The sequence below is a fragment of the Oncorhynchus mykiss genome, chromosome 7 (assembly GCF_013265735.2).
Source record: "Oncorhynchus mykiss isolate Arlee chromosome 7, USDA_OmykA_1.1, whole genome shotgun sequence".
In the NCBI taxonomy this organism is placed as follows: Eukaryota; Metazoa; Chordata; class Actinopteri; order Salmoniformes; family Salmonidae; genus Oncorhynchus; species Oncorhynchus mykiss.
In genome coordinates this window covers 51,192,296-51,208,461 of record NC_048571.1, presented here as the reverse complement: position 1 = coordinate 51,208,461, position 16,166 = coordinate 51,192,296, and the positions used below count along the sequence as shown (strand labels likewise).

At 40.5% G+C, this 16,166-nt stretch overlaps 1 protein-coding gene across 2 annotated transcripts in view; it reads left to right on the top strand.

Moving 5' to 3' along the window:
• The first annotated feature begins 1,252 nt into the window (after nucleotides 1-1,252).
• The window catches only part of LOC110527973 (synaptoporin), a 28,007-nt gene continuing 13,093 nt past the window's right edge, over nucleotides 1,253-16,166 (top strand). Inside the window, exons 1-2 of one of the 2 annotated variants that reach the window (XM_036983469.1) lie at nucleotides 1,253-1,689; nucleotides 1,884-1,949. In XM_036983469.1, the coding sequence (XP_036839364.1) occupies nucleotides 1,685-1,689; nucleotides 1,884-1,949 (71 nt within the window). In that variant the 5' untranslated portion in view covers nucleotides 1,253-1,684. The remainder of the gene's footprint in view (nucleotides 1,690-1,883; nucleotides 1,950-16,166) is intronic. The other variant, XM_021609629.2, reaches the window with a different exon arrangement.

Here is a 16,166-nt window from a genome sequence, read left to right as displayed (position 1 = left end):
CCATGGTTTTATTGATCCTGGTAAGCCTGTAGAGTTTTCTGGCTCAACAAATTAATGGCAGGCAGCCCTTTCAGAAACAGTCAGCTTACGAACAAAATCACATCCTACTAAATGGATAAACTATGCATGAGATCTTCTATTCTTCCTGCTCACTTCTTTTTGATTTACTGTGATGAGAATATTAGGCCAATCGGATCTAACAGTTTTCTAATCGCTAGGACAAAGCAATTCAGGCAGACGGAGAGAGGGGGAGAAACGGGAAAGGAGAAGAGAGGGATGTTTGTGAGCAAGAGTAAAACGGGAGGAGGAGGGGTGGTGTGAGAAGAGATTTTGTCAAATTAGCCACACTGTCGGCCTGGTTTTAACTTATCTCTACTGGAATTGTCATCTCTATAGCAGACACAGGAAGCCTCGCTTGCTCACCATCATCTTGCCTACAGTTAGTTTACAGTCCAGCTCTCTTGTATCTGCCTCGGCTGGCTAATTAGATGAGAAATTGCTCAACCTCCAGTGGGGTGGCTAGGAATGGCTATCACACAGCAAGGGAACACCATATTAACAGAAAAATACGAGGAAAATCTGGTTCATGTTTTCATCATAATATTCACACAAAGATGTCCTTATCAACAACAACAAAAATGTCAGGCAAATGATAATTCATCAGGGCATTTGAATCTGACTGTACACTGACTACACAGGAGTACAACTCAGACTTGAAAACAGTCCCTGCTTCACATTACATAACATTATGTCTTCAGTGAGTAACATACCTATTTGCCCTTGGATTGTGTTTAGCCAGCAGCCATGTTGACTTTGTCAGGGAATCACACAGAACGACATAACTCTAAGAACCATTCACGTAGAATTGGAATATAGTCCATTTAGTCAATTTATATCTGCAATGTTCTCTGACTGTTTTGTTCTGAGCAATTTAGGCATGTTCACTCAAATTCTATAATAATCCACATAATTTATGTAGCCTACAAGTAATGGAAGTTACATCTGAATATAGCTCATATTTCCAGAATTCAGAGAAATTACCTCTTATAAAAAGAGGTCCATTTTGATGCTTTTGGAGCCATAGGGGAGTGATTTGGGGGTTATTATTCTGCACAAAGCACAACCATTACAGAGGGACAGATGACGGGTTCATCCTGAATGGGCTACAGATGGTGGAGTCACAAGAAAATACCCACAGGTCAAAGGCATTTCATAGGATTTCGCAGTCTATTGATAGTGCATGCACGCAGGCATGTAACCTACAAAATGATGCATGATTAATAAGATATATTTTTCTACTTATACGACCAGACTAATGCGTGGCGCCTCGAGACGACATTCAGGCACTCAGTTACAATCACATCCTCTCATCCATTTCCGACGTGGGGAGGAGAGGCAGTTCAAACAATAAACACATCGTAGCCTAAATCGATAACAAAAAAATCTTATCCAATCGTAAAATATTGAAGCCATCGTTCATTTCCGTGAAGCCAATCCCCGTCTGTCTCTATGGTGTTTTATTTTTCAACAAGCTGACGAAAGCTCGGGTTTTTCCGTGTAGTAGCAATAAGAGCCGAGAGTCTTACACGCGCGAGGCATAGACATCAAGCGGTTTGGGTAACTCTGTACAATTGTTTTCTCTTACTGAACAAGGAGATAGGTATTTTGACAATGTTATCAGCTAATGAGGTATGTTTGTTGATTGTACATTTGTTTTGTCAGGTCTCAAAATAATATGCATTAAATAGCCATTATTCATTTTTTTTTAACAATGTAGGCTAACTTACATGTCAAATAGGCTATACAAACATTACATATTTTGTGTATTATTTTAATGAAAAATATCGTTATTCTTTTCTATGTTATTGTTGTCATTCCATTAGCTCGTGTCTGTTGGGACATTTCAAGTGCTTAAATTACCTCTTGGATTTATCCGTGTTTTGGAATGGGTAAGTTTGAGTGTTTGCAGAAACACATATTTGTTTTGCATGAAATAACTAAATGATAGAAAACACGTTTACAGTTGCCAGTCAATTTATTCATCATATGTATTAACGTTAGTGTCTGCGAAATATAGCATAGCAGTCATATTTAGGCTACATTTGCGCACTGAAATATAATTGCGCCTTTCATGTTTACCCAAGGGGTCTCATGTTTTTGCGAGTAAATCAGCGTTATAGCAGGCAATACTGTAAGTGTTTTGTTTACATTCATTTCCATTACTCTCAGGTGAAACTTTGAATTATCGTAATTGAGTTCTGTGTTGCTGATGATGTGTTACTATTTCTCAGACGAGTAACCGTCCCAGCGCGTGAACAAACTGCTTTACCGTGACCAACTAGTTCACGTTTATTTAAGTAATCGCTGCTCTGTTAGGTCTTCACCGGGAGGCTGGAGAACAACAACACCTAAAAACTAACCTTTTGCCTGAAAGAGATCGCAGTGAAGCAGGACAGAAAATGGATCATCCTACAGACAGTGAATCACGTGGCCTTGGCTTGTTATATAAATCAGGCAGACAGACATTGAGGAAATCAGTTATTGTTTGATTGAATGTTAGAATGGGAAAAACTAGTGACTTTGAGTGTGGTATGATCGATGGCCAGATCCAGAATCTCAGAAACAGCCACCCCCCTGAGCAACCATAGACACAACAGTGTCTATGGTTTACCAAGTGTGGTTTGACAAACAAACATTAAGTCAGTGGCAGTCCTGTGGGCAAAAAAAAGCTTGTTGATGAGAGAGGTCGAAGGACAATGAATCAAGTTAACAGGCGGGCCACAAACAGACAAATAGCGGTGCAGTACAACAGTGGTGTGCAGAACCACATCTCGGAATGCAACTCCTGCATCTCGGAATGCAACTCCTGCATCTTGGAATGCAACTCCTCAGTCGTGTCTCCGATGGGCTATTGCAGCAGACAATAGGAGGTTCCCCTCCTATTAGCTAAAAACAAGAAGAAGTGGATCCAGTGGGCACGCAATCACTAACACTGGACCATTGAGGAGTGCAAAAACATCACCTGGTCCAACAAATCCCAGTTCCTGTTGTGTCATGTTGATGGCAGAGTCAGGATTTGGCGTAAGCAGCACAAGTCCATAGACCCATCATTTCCCAACCACGAGCATAGTGACACACAGACATTTCACAACCACGAGCATAGTGACACACAGACATTTCCCAACCACGAGCATAGTGACACACAGACATTTCACAACCACAAGCATAGTGACACACAGACATTTCCCAACCACGAGCATAGTGACACACAGACATTTCCCAAACACGAGCATAGTGACACACAGACATTTCCCAAACACGAGCATAGTGACACACAGACATTTCACAACCACGAGCATAGTGACACACAGACATTTCCCAAACACGAGCATAGTGACACACAGACATTTCCCAACCACGAGCATAGTGACACACAGACAATCAACCCACTGCACACTGTGATTCTCAAGGGTGATTTAATTGATTCAGCTTTGTTAGTAGGAATGACCCCGGTCGGACAAAACAGAGATAACCTGGGTAACCTGGGTCATCTTCAGTATCTTTACTATTGCAGATTCTTATTAGCAGCTCTGATGGCAGTTGTCTTTGTCATTCTGCACATCATTTCATCATGAGGAGTGTGTTATTTGTCTTTGGCTAACAGTGCTTACAAATGCATGATAGGCAACAAATCATTACTCAAGTCATAGACCCAAATGTATTCAAGTTTTTTTAAATTGATTTTTTAAAAAAAATGTATTTGTTGTTTTTATCAATGTCAATCAAACAAGCGATAGCAGTCACATGATCTGCACAGCAACAAGACATGAACAAGAAGGGGGGTTTGGTACAGCAGCTCAAGTTACAACAATTGAGAGATAATATTACAAGAGGGGTATCTAACAAAGGTATTTGTTTTTGTAGCTGTGCCATGCAGCTTAGCTGTTGAAGATTTAACTGTCCTAGAAGATTTGAACCTTTTACTGCAGTGGGCTAAATCAGGGTCACATAGTATTTCTTGGTAGTCTTAAACAAATCTACTCTGAAACAAAACACCTAATACACATGGTTATTGTCTATATGTCAGATATAGAGTTGAAATGTATTAAACTTTAAGTTTGCGTCCCAATATTACAATTTATATACATCACAGAACACTGAAATATTATAACAAACTGTTTAACATAGAAACACCGGGAATTCCGTCTGTTTAAAAATAAATGTTTATTAATTATACTTTCTGAGTGATTTAAATATTGACTGGCATTCATCAGGCTGCACACTCAAGAGAAAGCTTCAAACTGTAACTAGTGCCTGCAACCTGGTTCAGGTTGTCAATCAACCTACCAGGGTAGTTACAAACAGCACAGGAATGAAATCATCAAGATTTAATGATAATCTCTTTACTAATGCTGACCAAATTTGTTTGAAAGCTGTATCCAAATCCATTAGATGTAGTGATCACAATATAGTAGCCATATCTAGGAAATCCAAAGTTACAAAGGCTGGGCCTAATATTGTGAATAAGAAGTCATACAATAAGTTTTGTAGTGATTCCTATGTTGATGATGTGAATATTATTTGTTGGTCAGTGTGTAATGATGAGCAACCATACAGACCTGGGTTTGATCCCAGGCTGTGTCACAGTTGGCCGTGACCTGGAGACGCATGAGGCGGTGCGCAATTGGCCCAGCGTCGGGTTTGGCCGGCCGAGATTTCCTTGTCCCATCACGCTCAAGCGACTCCTTGTGACGGGCCAGGCATCTGCAAGCTGACTTCGATCGCCAGCTGGATGGTGTTTCCGCCGACACATTGGTGCGGCCGGCTTCCGGGTTAAGAAGTGTGTCAAGAAGCAGTGCGGCTTGGCAAGATCGTGTTTCGGAGGATGCATGGCTCTTGACCTTCGCCTCTCCTGAGTCCATAGGGGAGTTGCAGCGATGGGACAAGACTATAACTACCAATTGGATATCACAAAATTGGGGAGAAAAAAAGATAATCGCATGGTATGCTGTTGCCGTAAAGCCTTTTTGAAATCTGACACCGTGGTTGGATTAACAAAAAGTTCATATTTAAACCAATGTATAACACTTGTATGTTTTATTAATTCTTCAAATGTGTATTTCTGTTTTTGAATTTGGCGCGCGCTGCAATTTCACTGGATGTTGGCCAGGTGGGATGCTACCGTCGCACACCCCCTAGAGAGGTTAAGCCTACTATTTCCCTACCTAAGAATAGTAAATCCTCCTTATCTGGCTCAAATAGCCGAGCAATCAGCCTGTTACCAACTCGTAGTAAACTTTTGGAAAGCAAAATTAGGTATAATCAGGAATTCCCAAGGGCAGCTGTCTAGGCCCCTTACTTTTTTCAATCTTTACTGACGACATGCCACTGGCTTTGAGTGTCTATGTATGCGGATGACTCAACACTATACACGTCGGCTACCACAGTGACTGAAATGTCAGCAATACTCAACAAAGAGCTGCAGTTAGTTTCAGAATGGGTGGCAAGGAATAAGTTGGTCCTAAATATTTAAAAAACTTAAATCATTGTATTTGGGACAAATCATTCACTAATCCCCAACTAAATCTTGTAATGAATAATGTGGAAATTTAGCAAGTTGAGAAGACTAAACTGCTTGGAGTAACCTTGGATTGTAAACTGTCATGGTCGAAACATATTGATAGAACAATAGCTAGAATGGAGAGATGTCTGTCTATAATTTTGTACCTTTATTTAACTAGGAAAAGCCCATTGAGATCTTGAGTTGATTTTTCAGGCGAGACCTGGCCAAGAAGGCAGCAACAATCAATACATTACAGAATTAAAACATATAACAATACAACAACATGATCCAGCCTAAAAAAATATTTACAATCCTCTGTAACAGAGTCTCCCATCAACAGTTGTATTATACAGCATCCACCTTCACATCAAAAGTGTTTGCTTCTGTAGACAGTATCAGGGTCATTCAAACATAAAAACACTTACAACTGTGTTCACAAGAATCAAACGGACAGACTGATTGGCTGCTAACTTGGATAATAAAGTACTCCTCTGCATTCTTAACAGTGCTATCAACAAGGCAGCTCCTAGTTGTGTCACACCTGGCGCTACTGATCAGTCGTGTGGTCAGGTGCCACAAAGAGGGACTTAGGAAAATTGCAATTGGCTCAGATCAGGGTAGCACGGCTGGCCCTTGGATGTACACAGAGAGCTAATATTAATAATATGCATGTCAATCTCTCCTGGCTGAAAGTGGAAGAGAGATTGACTTCATCACTACTTGTATTTGTGTGAGGTATTGACATGTTGAATGCACCAAGCTGTCTGTTTGAACTACTGGCACACAGCTCAAACACCCATGCATACCCCGCAAGTCATGGCACAGACGTCTCTTCACAGTCCCCAAGTCCAGAACAGCCTATGGGAGGCGCACAGTACTACATAGAGCCATGACTTCATGGAACTCTATTACATATAAAGTAACTCATGCCAGCAGTAACATTTGATTAAAAAAATGTATACAAATAGACCTTATGGAACAGCGGGGACTGTGAAGCAACACAAACATAGACACATGCACACAATCTCACGATAACACTATATACACATGTACACATAGATGTTGTGTTATAGAAATCTGGTAGCAGAGTAGAGGCCTGAAGGCACACACTTAATATATTGTGAAATCTGTTATGAATTGTAATGTTTTTAAAATGAATAGCTTCCTTAATTTTGATGGACCCCAGGAAGACTTACCATTTACCACGCTGCGTGTTGGTCTGATCTTGACTACTCTCCCCCAGACGAAGAGGAGAATCGTTACAAAGCATGTACAGTGTAGTAGAGGAAACTTGTTCTGACTTATTTTGAAATTGATGAAGAGTCATGGTTGTTTGTTCAGTTTGTTGATGAGCCGCTCACATTCAATCTGATGGGTTTAGGTCCGTGCTGACATTTACATTACCAATGACATTTTAAAAACACAATTGTGTTGTCCTGCACACAACGGCACCAATCTTTATGTCTGTATGATCTATTTGTGGATGATTATTCCAGAGTTATATGTGGTCCATAACCTTTCCAGTAGAGATGGATGTATGGGTCATCTCCCATACATTTCAGAATCTGCAGCTGTGGCTCTCTGGCACATGTGCCCGAGTGGTGCAGTGGTCTAAGGCACTGCATCTCAGTGCAAGAGGTGTCACTGCAGTATCTGGTTTGAATCCAGGCTGCATCACATCCAGCCGTGATTGGGAGTCCCATAGGACGGCGCACAATTGGCCCAGCGTTCTCGGGGTAGGCCGTCATTGTAATTAAGAAACTGACTTGCCTAGTTAAATAAAGGTTACTTTAATTTTTTTATTGTCAGTATCTGGCACACAAGTCTCCAAACAGCTGTAAATTTCTCCCTCCCAAGTCATGCAGAAGCTGGCCTTTGATATGTGCGTGTGTGTGTTGTGTGTGTGCATGTGTGGGCATCCTAATACTGAACTAGTTGTATTAGTGTACAGTCACTGTCTTGCCTGCAGCATAGCGCTCTTGTGTCAGATGATAGGTTTCTTTCAGAATACTGACAGCTGACAAACAAATATGTATTTGTGTCAGATGTCAGTATAGTATCTGTGACTTCAAATATTTGATACAACTTTCTCAGGTGCCTCAACCAGACACAATTGTATTGTTTTCATAGGACAGCGTATAGGTAATGCTCAAGAAAACAGAACCTTACACAAGTTGGGATTTCTCTATTTTTATTTCACAAATGGTGCTGAATAAGAGGAATTGCCATTTCAGATAATAATTGTTATTGAATGTCTGGGAAATGTGAGAAAAAATATGCACCTTCTCAAGGGAGTATTAATCTATCTGTCTGTCTGTCTGTCTGTCTCTCTGTCTCTCTGTCTCTCTCTCTCTGTGTCTCTCTCTCTGTGTCTCTCTCTCTCTGTGTCTCTGTGTCTCTGTGTCTTTCTCTCTCTGTCTCCCCTTCTCGTTCTCTCTCTGTCTCTCTCTCTGCCTCTCTCTTGTCTCTTTCTCTCTCTCGCTCTCTCATACCTCCCTGGACATTAGCAAATGTCAGATCATGTCAATTTCCAAAGCTTCAAGAAACACTATCTGGCTTCAAACCTACAAGATCAACAGAATGCAAAGCAAAATGAACTCTTCAGTTCCAATCCAATGTCATAAGGCCCATGTGGATGCAGCTTTAGGCTGGAATCTAGCCCTGCTAACCCTAACCCACCAGGTCAGAGAGGAGCTCACGTCCCTCCCTGGCCTGGGCTCGGCTCTGTCTGCGAGTCAGACAGGAGAAGGACAGCCTGTCCCATCCTGTTTGCTCGGAGGGCCCAATGTCAGAGCCAGGGGCAGAAATCAAGCCCAACGCTACTCACTCAGTGAGTGAAACTCTACAGGGAAAAGTTTGAAGCGCGTAATGGTCTGGTGTTGCTTTTTCTCCATAGACGGAGTACCAACTTCGTAGTTCTGTAACATCATACACCATTGTGTGAACAGACTTTTGTGTCTCGTTTGTGTCTCGTCTCTTTAGTAAAACAGAAAGAATTTCACTTGCACAGTAATATGGATGTAAAGTGGCGTTTTGCTAAAAGAGTCAACTCTTACATATAGTATAACTAACACTCACTCATAGGTTTTTGCACAAACATTCACTGTCACGTACACTCACAGACCCATTGATTGTCCCAATACACACAAAGAATAACTGCTGTCCCACCATCCACGCACACAAACACTTGTTTGGATTGTACCACTGCTGGGTGTGGAGGCGTACTAACACACACACACAAACACAGTCAAATCATATTACTGTTTGATGGCTGAGGCTGACTAACTGCACTGCTGTGTAGCCATGGAAACCCCAAGGGGAGAAGAGGAGCATGAAGAAGCACTGTTATAAAAATACATTGCGATTGTCTGCCTGCTTATGGTCAGTCAAGCTTACAGGGAGATGGGTGGGGGGATTTAGCAGGGGAGATAGGGAGAGAGGGTCATAGGTTAGACAGGGAACAAACCATTCACCATGTAGGGAGATCAACTGCCATGAGAACTTGATTCTACCATAATGTATTAATCAGGACTGTTATCACAGTGTGTGTTGGGTTAGTTATGCCCCTTAAAAGTACAGTATTACATATCTAAGATGGTCCTCTTTCAAGACTAGATAGGTAGAAAGAGAGGATGATATACAAAATAGGATATTATTGAAATTGTAGGCTCACCACGGCCCAAGACCATTTAAAGAATACATATTTTTACCAAAATAGATCCATTTGTAGCTTCCTAACTAGTCAATGGTAACATTGTTAATTTGTGTCCCGTGGATCGTGGATCAAAACATGTAATGGGCTGCAGACATGGTCCACATTTCTGCAGTCGTAAAGAGAGAAGATTTCAGGCTTTTTGTTCCCAAAGTGGGCCTAACGTCTTTAATAGAACAGGTGGATAGCAGCATCTATAGTGCCTGAGGGAACCTAAGTGTAGCTGATGAATGCTGTGCTTAGGCTCCTCAGTGATACTGACTGAGTGAATACAGTGTCCTTATCATACGCTCCACCTGTACTACACACTTAACGATCCCTCTAGCACCCCCTCACGCGTTCTCTTCTTCTCACTATTTGAATTTCACCTCATCCTCCGTTCTCACTCTTGCTTTCGTTCTATTCTCGTTGAGTCCATGAGCCCATCCTAGCCGTCTTTCTCATATATTTATCTCATGTATGTTTTCATGGGGGGTTAGGGATGTATCTTCTTGTGTGTACTGTATGTGTAACTGATGGGGTAATCTGTGTGGATATAATTTCATTTAGAAGGACAAAAGAATATAAATCATTCCCCGGCCCTCATTCTAGCCTCTTTCCCAGTGTTCTCCCAGTCTCCATCCGAGCCCACATCCAGGCTTCTCTACCAGGCCTTATCCCTCCCCCAGGAGCCCAGCTGGGAGAGACTGATATACACACAGGCGCGGGGCTTAGCACACACTCCCCTTCACAATGACACACTCGCCTGTTCAAAGGCCTCCACTATAAACGAGAGTGGTAAATGACTGAAATCATAGGGAATGGAGGCAGCTGCAGGAAAGAGAGGGGGGGAATGAGTTGGGCCCGGAGGTATTTTACCCTAATGTGAGTTTAGAATTGCTCTCTCTCTGTCTCTCTCACTCTCTCTCTTGTTGTGTTTATGTGTGTATGTGAAATGTGTCTAACTGTGTGTGTGTGTGTGCGCATGGTTGGGCAGGTTACTTGATAAATGTAATCCGTTACTGATTACAGTTGCATGAAAAATAAAGTAATCGTTAATGTAATCTGATTACTTTTTGATTACTTAAAACATTTAAAAACATATTTTTTTAAATACATATTTTAAAATGTTTAAAACATTTTGTTGTATTTCCCATTTGGGGTCTAGTGTGGGTGCATAGCCTAAAGATCCTTTAATTCACGTATGTGTAAGAGCATAGTCACAGGGTCCCATACTAACATTTACAGTTGGTCGCACTACAATTGCAATGGGGTCACATAATAAATAAATAGTAGCCTTATTACATTATAAAATCATTCAAAGTGTTTCATTAATACGTGTATTAGACTACTAAAATTGTATTATTCAAGCACAAAAGCATGATTCCATATATTTTTATGTGCAACCTAAACCAGTGACTGTCATGAATTTGGGTTTTGACAACTAGGAAATTGTTATTATTTTAGTATCAAAATAGGGGTCCAGAATTTTCAGATGTTTTTGTTAAATTGAGATTAATTTGTCTACATCTATTTGGGGACTAATATCACATAGGCTAATTCATCTGGGGCTAGTTAATCACCTTAAGGAGTGGTTAGCTAGATCGCTAACTCTAAATATAGCCTAATATCACTGATAGTTAGCTGTTTAATTGATATCTAACAATAACTATCATGTATCGGCCTATGCACTGTCACGTTCTGACCATCGTTCGTGGCAGAGCCAGTACGCAGAGCCATATTAGCTTCACGGTTTTGTTGTTTTGTTCAGTATTTCTTTGATTAAAGAAGTATGTACGCTTACCACGCTACGCCTTGGTCTCCTCTATACGACGACCATGACAATACGGAATATTATCAAGTGCTTCTCAAAGATTCCCTCTGGTTGTCAAACTAGCAATAACTTGCAATAACAGAAAAAATGGCTGACTGTTAAATGACATGCCACAGAATGCTGCGGCAGCACGCAAGGTGTGCCGCAGTATGACGCAACTTTTAAAGGAGGAACCACTAGCTTTTTATAATAGATATGTCAGAGTACCATTTGGAAATGTTCTTGAGAATAGATCTTTCAGAGTACCATTGTTCTTAGATTGGATGCGTTTACCAATCTAATTGGTCTTTAGTTTGTAGATTTCTTTAACCATTTCAACATGTAGCTACTGCTACATGCTCTCTGGTCTTGACCTTTGGTAATGTAGTTGTTTAAAGCATTTTGCGACATCTGGCTCATGCCTTAGTCTGCTTGGTCTATAGAGTGGCAGCCATTTCAACGTGGGGACCGCATCCCTGCGTTATCTTGACTAAATGTACATTTTGTCACAAGTCCTTTTATTAACTCTGTGGAAAGGGGCATTCAATGATGTTTGGCTATAGTATCTGTGCTCATGATGGTGTGGCCACTGACTGGATAATCTTTACATAATTTTTTTTTTTAATTCTCATTTAGAATCCTAAAGTCACATTTCATCCTCTCACAAATAGGTTCATATTTAATCTTATGTTATTTTATTTTACTAGGCAAGTCAGTTAACCTCTAGCGACGAGCAATCCCGTATCCGGGAGCGTAATCATAGCCTCAAGCTCATTACCATAACGCAACGTTTCCTATTTATGAAAATCGCAAATGAAATGAAATACTGTAAATATATTGAAACACAAGCTTAGCCTTTTGTTAACAACACTGTCATCTCAGATTTTCAAAATATGCTTTTCAACCAAAGCTACACAAGCATTTGTGTAAGAGTATTGATAGCCTAGCATAGCTTTAAGCCTAGCATTCAGCAGGCAACATTTTCACAAAAACAAGAAAAGCATTCAAATAAAATAATTTACCTTTGAAGAACTTCGGATGTTTTCAATGACGAGACTCTTAGTTAGATAGCAAATGTTCATTTTTTCCAAAAATATTATTTTTGTAGACGAAATAGCTCCGTTTTGTTCATCACGTTTGGCTAAGAAAAATACCGGAAAATGCAGTCACTTACAACGTGTTAGTGTTCAAAAACTGGAGAGTTGAGACTAAATCACGGACGTTGGACAGAGTGGATTTCAGTTGTAACAAAAGACAGTTTTAATGAGTCAGAGATATCTTGTCCCGCAGTTTTACGTGCACGGACCTAGTTCACATAACTCGGCAAGGAGCCAGGTGAAAAAGAGGCCTATACAATGGTTACATACATTTTTATACATAGAATAAAGTAGGTGGAGTCTTGTCGTTTCGGTCTTCTTGACTGGTCGGAGGGTTGGAGGCGGGCCTTGCTCTAGCCAGAGCGGGCCCCATTGGTGCACAGCAAAAGTTCTTTGCTCTTGGGACAGGCCAGTTAGAGGGAGATGAGATGTGTGTTTATATAAGGAAGAGGGGGTCAGTCTTATGGCTGGGTGTATGTGTTCTTACTACGGAATGTCTTTGTTTATATGAGCTATGTGTATGAATATTTATATAACAAACGCCAAACTTTTTTCCAAATTAGCTCCATAATATCAACAGAAACATGGCAAACGTTGTTTAGAATCAATCCTCAAGGTGTTTTTCACATATCTATTCGATAATCTATCAGTGGTGGCAGCTGGCTTCTCAACAGAAGCAAACAGAAAAATACTGCAGCTGGAGATTACGCAATAATTGCAACGGCGGACACCAAGCGACCACCTGGTAGATGTAGTCTCTTATGGTAAATCTTCCAATGATATGCCTACAAATACGTCACAATGCTGTAGACACCTTGGGGAAAACGTGGAAAACGTAAGCTGACTCCTAGCTCCTTCACAGCCATATAAGGAGTCATTGGAATGAGGCGGTTTCAAAAAATGTGGCACTTCCTGATTGGATTTTTATCTGGGTTTCGCCTGTAACATCAGTTCTGTGGCACTCACAGACAATATCTTTGCAGTTTTGGAAATGTCAGAGTATTTTCTTTCCAAAGCTGTCAATTATATGCATAGTCGAGCATCTTTTCGTGACAGAATATCTTGTTTAAAACGGGAACGTTTTTCATCCAAAAATTAAAAGTGCGCCCCCTATATCGAAGAAGTTAAAACTTGTGAACGCCACCCCCCCCCCCCCCGTTCAGCTCAAACATATTTATATTAGACCACCACCGAAACGAAGACAAGAGGCAGCCATTTTGTCCCAGAAAATATACAATTATAAAAGCAGGATTAAAAAATAAATCATTCACTAACCTTTTGAAAATCTTCATCAGATGACAGTAATAGGACATGTTACACAGTACTTTTTTTTTTTCAATATTATGCCATTTATATCCATAAATGTCAATTTACATTGAATTCATGTTCAGAAAATACTCAAAAATGTCCGCAGAAAATGTAGGTAGCGCCGCAAGATAACGTAAATAGACATCATAAACTTTTACTAAATATACATGTTCTACATATAGTTAGAAAGATACACTGCTTCTTAATGCAATCGCTTTGTTACATTTATTTTTAACGTTACAGAAATCGGTCACTATTCAATATTCTGAGATGGCGCTCAGATATAAGCTATATTTCTACGCTATGTTGGAGTCAACAGAAACACAGATTTCAGCATAAATATTCCCTTACCTTTGATGGTCTTCGTTCAGAATGTACTGGAAGGGTTCATACTTACCCAAAACATCATTTGGTTTCAAGTCTTGCGTCTTTGTATTAGCTACTGCTAATAACATCAGCTGAAATGCACCCAAAATGTCCTCTGGTCCGGAAAAGTTGCGCATCAAAACTTCAAAATTACATATTATATGTCGACTAAACAGGTCAAACTAAGTGCAGAACCAAGCTTTAGGATGTTATAAACATAGAAAACAATTTTCTATTCAACCGGTCATTGTTTGTCCTTCTCCGGAGTGCTGGAAGGAATGGCTGGGACCAATTCGCGCCCTAACGCACAGGTATTTTCTTGCGGCACTCACTCAATTCACTCCCATAGGGCCAATTCTCGCGGGATTTGAACGATTAAACACTCTACTGAATGAGGACATCTAGTGGAAGACATAGAAAGTGTCCCCAGATCCATAGCTGGTTGGGAAGGGTGGGGGCGATGACGTCAAAGTTGCCCCAACTTTCATGACCACAAAACTAGTTTGGAAGAATGCCTGCCCTGTGAGTTCTGCTATACTTACAGACATAATTCCAACGGTTTTAGAAGCTTTAGAGTGTTTTCTATCCAATAATTATTATTATATGCATATATTAGCATTTTTGACTGTTTTTTTTTCAGTTTACTATGGGCACGCAATTTCTCCAAAGGGGGCAGTAGTCAGCCATATCTTTAACAGGTTTTAACTGCCTTGTTCAGGAGCAGAACAACAGATTTTTACCTTGTCAGCTCGGGGATTCAATCCAGCAACCTTTCGGGTTACTGGCCCAACACTCTAACCACTAGGCTACCTGCCACCCCACAACAGCTAGATGTAAATCTGATAAATACATTGTGAAAGCTCTTAAAGTTAGTGTTTCCATTATAACGTCTAATGATATCGCCACACAGTAAATGTTGGACGTGATTATTGTTTAAATACACACAGACCATTAAAACTGGTTGGAATACAGAAATATATATAACCTTTTGAGGTTACTGTACTGAAAAGTATTTCTCTCTGGTAACAAAGGGATTCCAACTTTCATTTTGGCAGAGTGGGGAAAGGAGTTTCTGTATTTACAACTGCCATGAAACAGCCAACTTCCCGCTCTCCCACTCTACGAGAGAGAGCGCTCTGTAGAGCCAACCCACTGTAACCTGATCCTTCAGATCTTCACAGGAGAGGCATGACAGCACCCACCTTCAATTGCTTTGAGTGCCATTTTTTCAATATGAAATACAATTCAGACCAGAAAGCTGGGAACCTTTTCTCTTCAACAGTAACAATAGTTGTTGCTTTCAATACAGTGTTTTTCCCGCAATTACATTTTGAAATATTGTACAATCAGAAAGCATTTCACAAAGCCGTGAGAGAGAGAGAGTGAAACTGCACTGCTTCAAAGCAGCAAGTGGGAGCTCTGTAGTCCAGACTCCTGTCTGATTGACCATTGGGCAAGGTGTAAATGTTTTGGAAGCCTCTATTCATTCAACCAGTTTGAATACAAAAGAAGCCATCCACCCTTCAAGGGCAATCAGCAGAACAATATAATTTCTGAGAGCATGTGAGAAGTCTTAATGGTGCGCTAAATGACAACAATGATGACAAAGTTTTATCAAATTGTCCCAAATGTAATTGGCTGTTTTTAAGAATGTAATCCGAATCATAAAAATAAAAAAAGTAATCTGGGTTGATTAGTTATTTTTTGTAATCAGATTACATAATCCCCGTTACATGTAATCTGTTACTACCCAATACTCCCACTGCGAAAAAACTGAATTAACATTGTTTCCTCATCGTTTCGACCAACAAATGTCATGTGATTACATTGGATCGATGTGGAAAACTGATTGCATTTTTTTCACCTAAATCCAATGACATGGTGACACTTTTTGTTGATTTCACGTTTTAATAAAGAAATGTTAGTTGACAACGCAAACAAATGTAAATCATAACTAGACGTTGAACTGACATCTGTGCACCGTGGGTTGTTTGTGTGTGCTTGTTTGCTTTTCATAAGCTCCTGATCCCTCTCAACCAGAACAGTGTGATGTTAGAGGTAGATGCCATATCGCAGAACTTAAAGCACTGAGTGTATTTGTTTCTGCCATCCTGCTGTGTTTCTCTGTGCTTGAGATTAGACAATGACAAGAGACTTACAGTATACCTTGGGAAACGGAGAGACTGATGCAGTACATTGTAGACGTGCTTTAGAATGTCGTCTCTTAGCCTATCATCCTGTTCTGCTCACTGCTGGACACCGTATGTGCTCCTCTCTTGCAATGCCACCTTAGGGACAATACAAAATGCTCCACAGCAGCTAGCACAC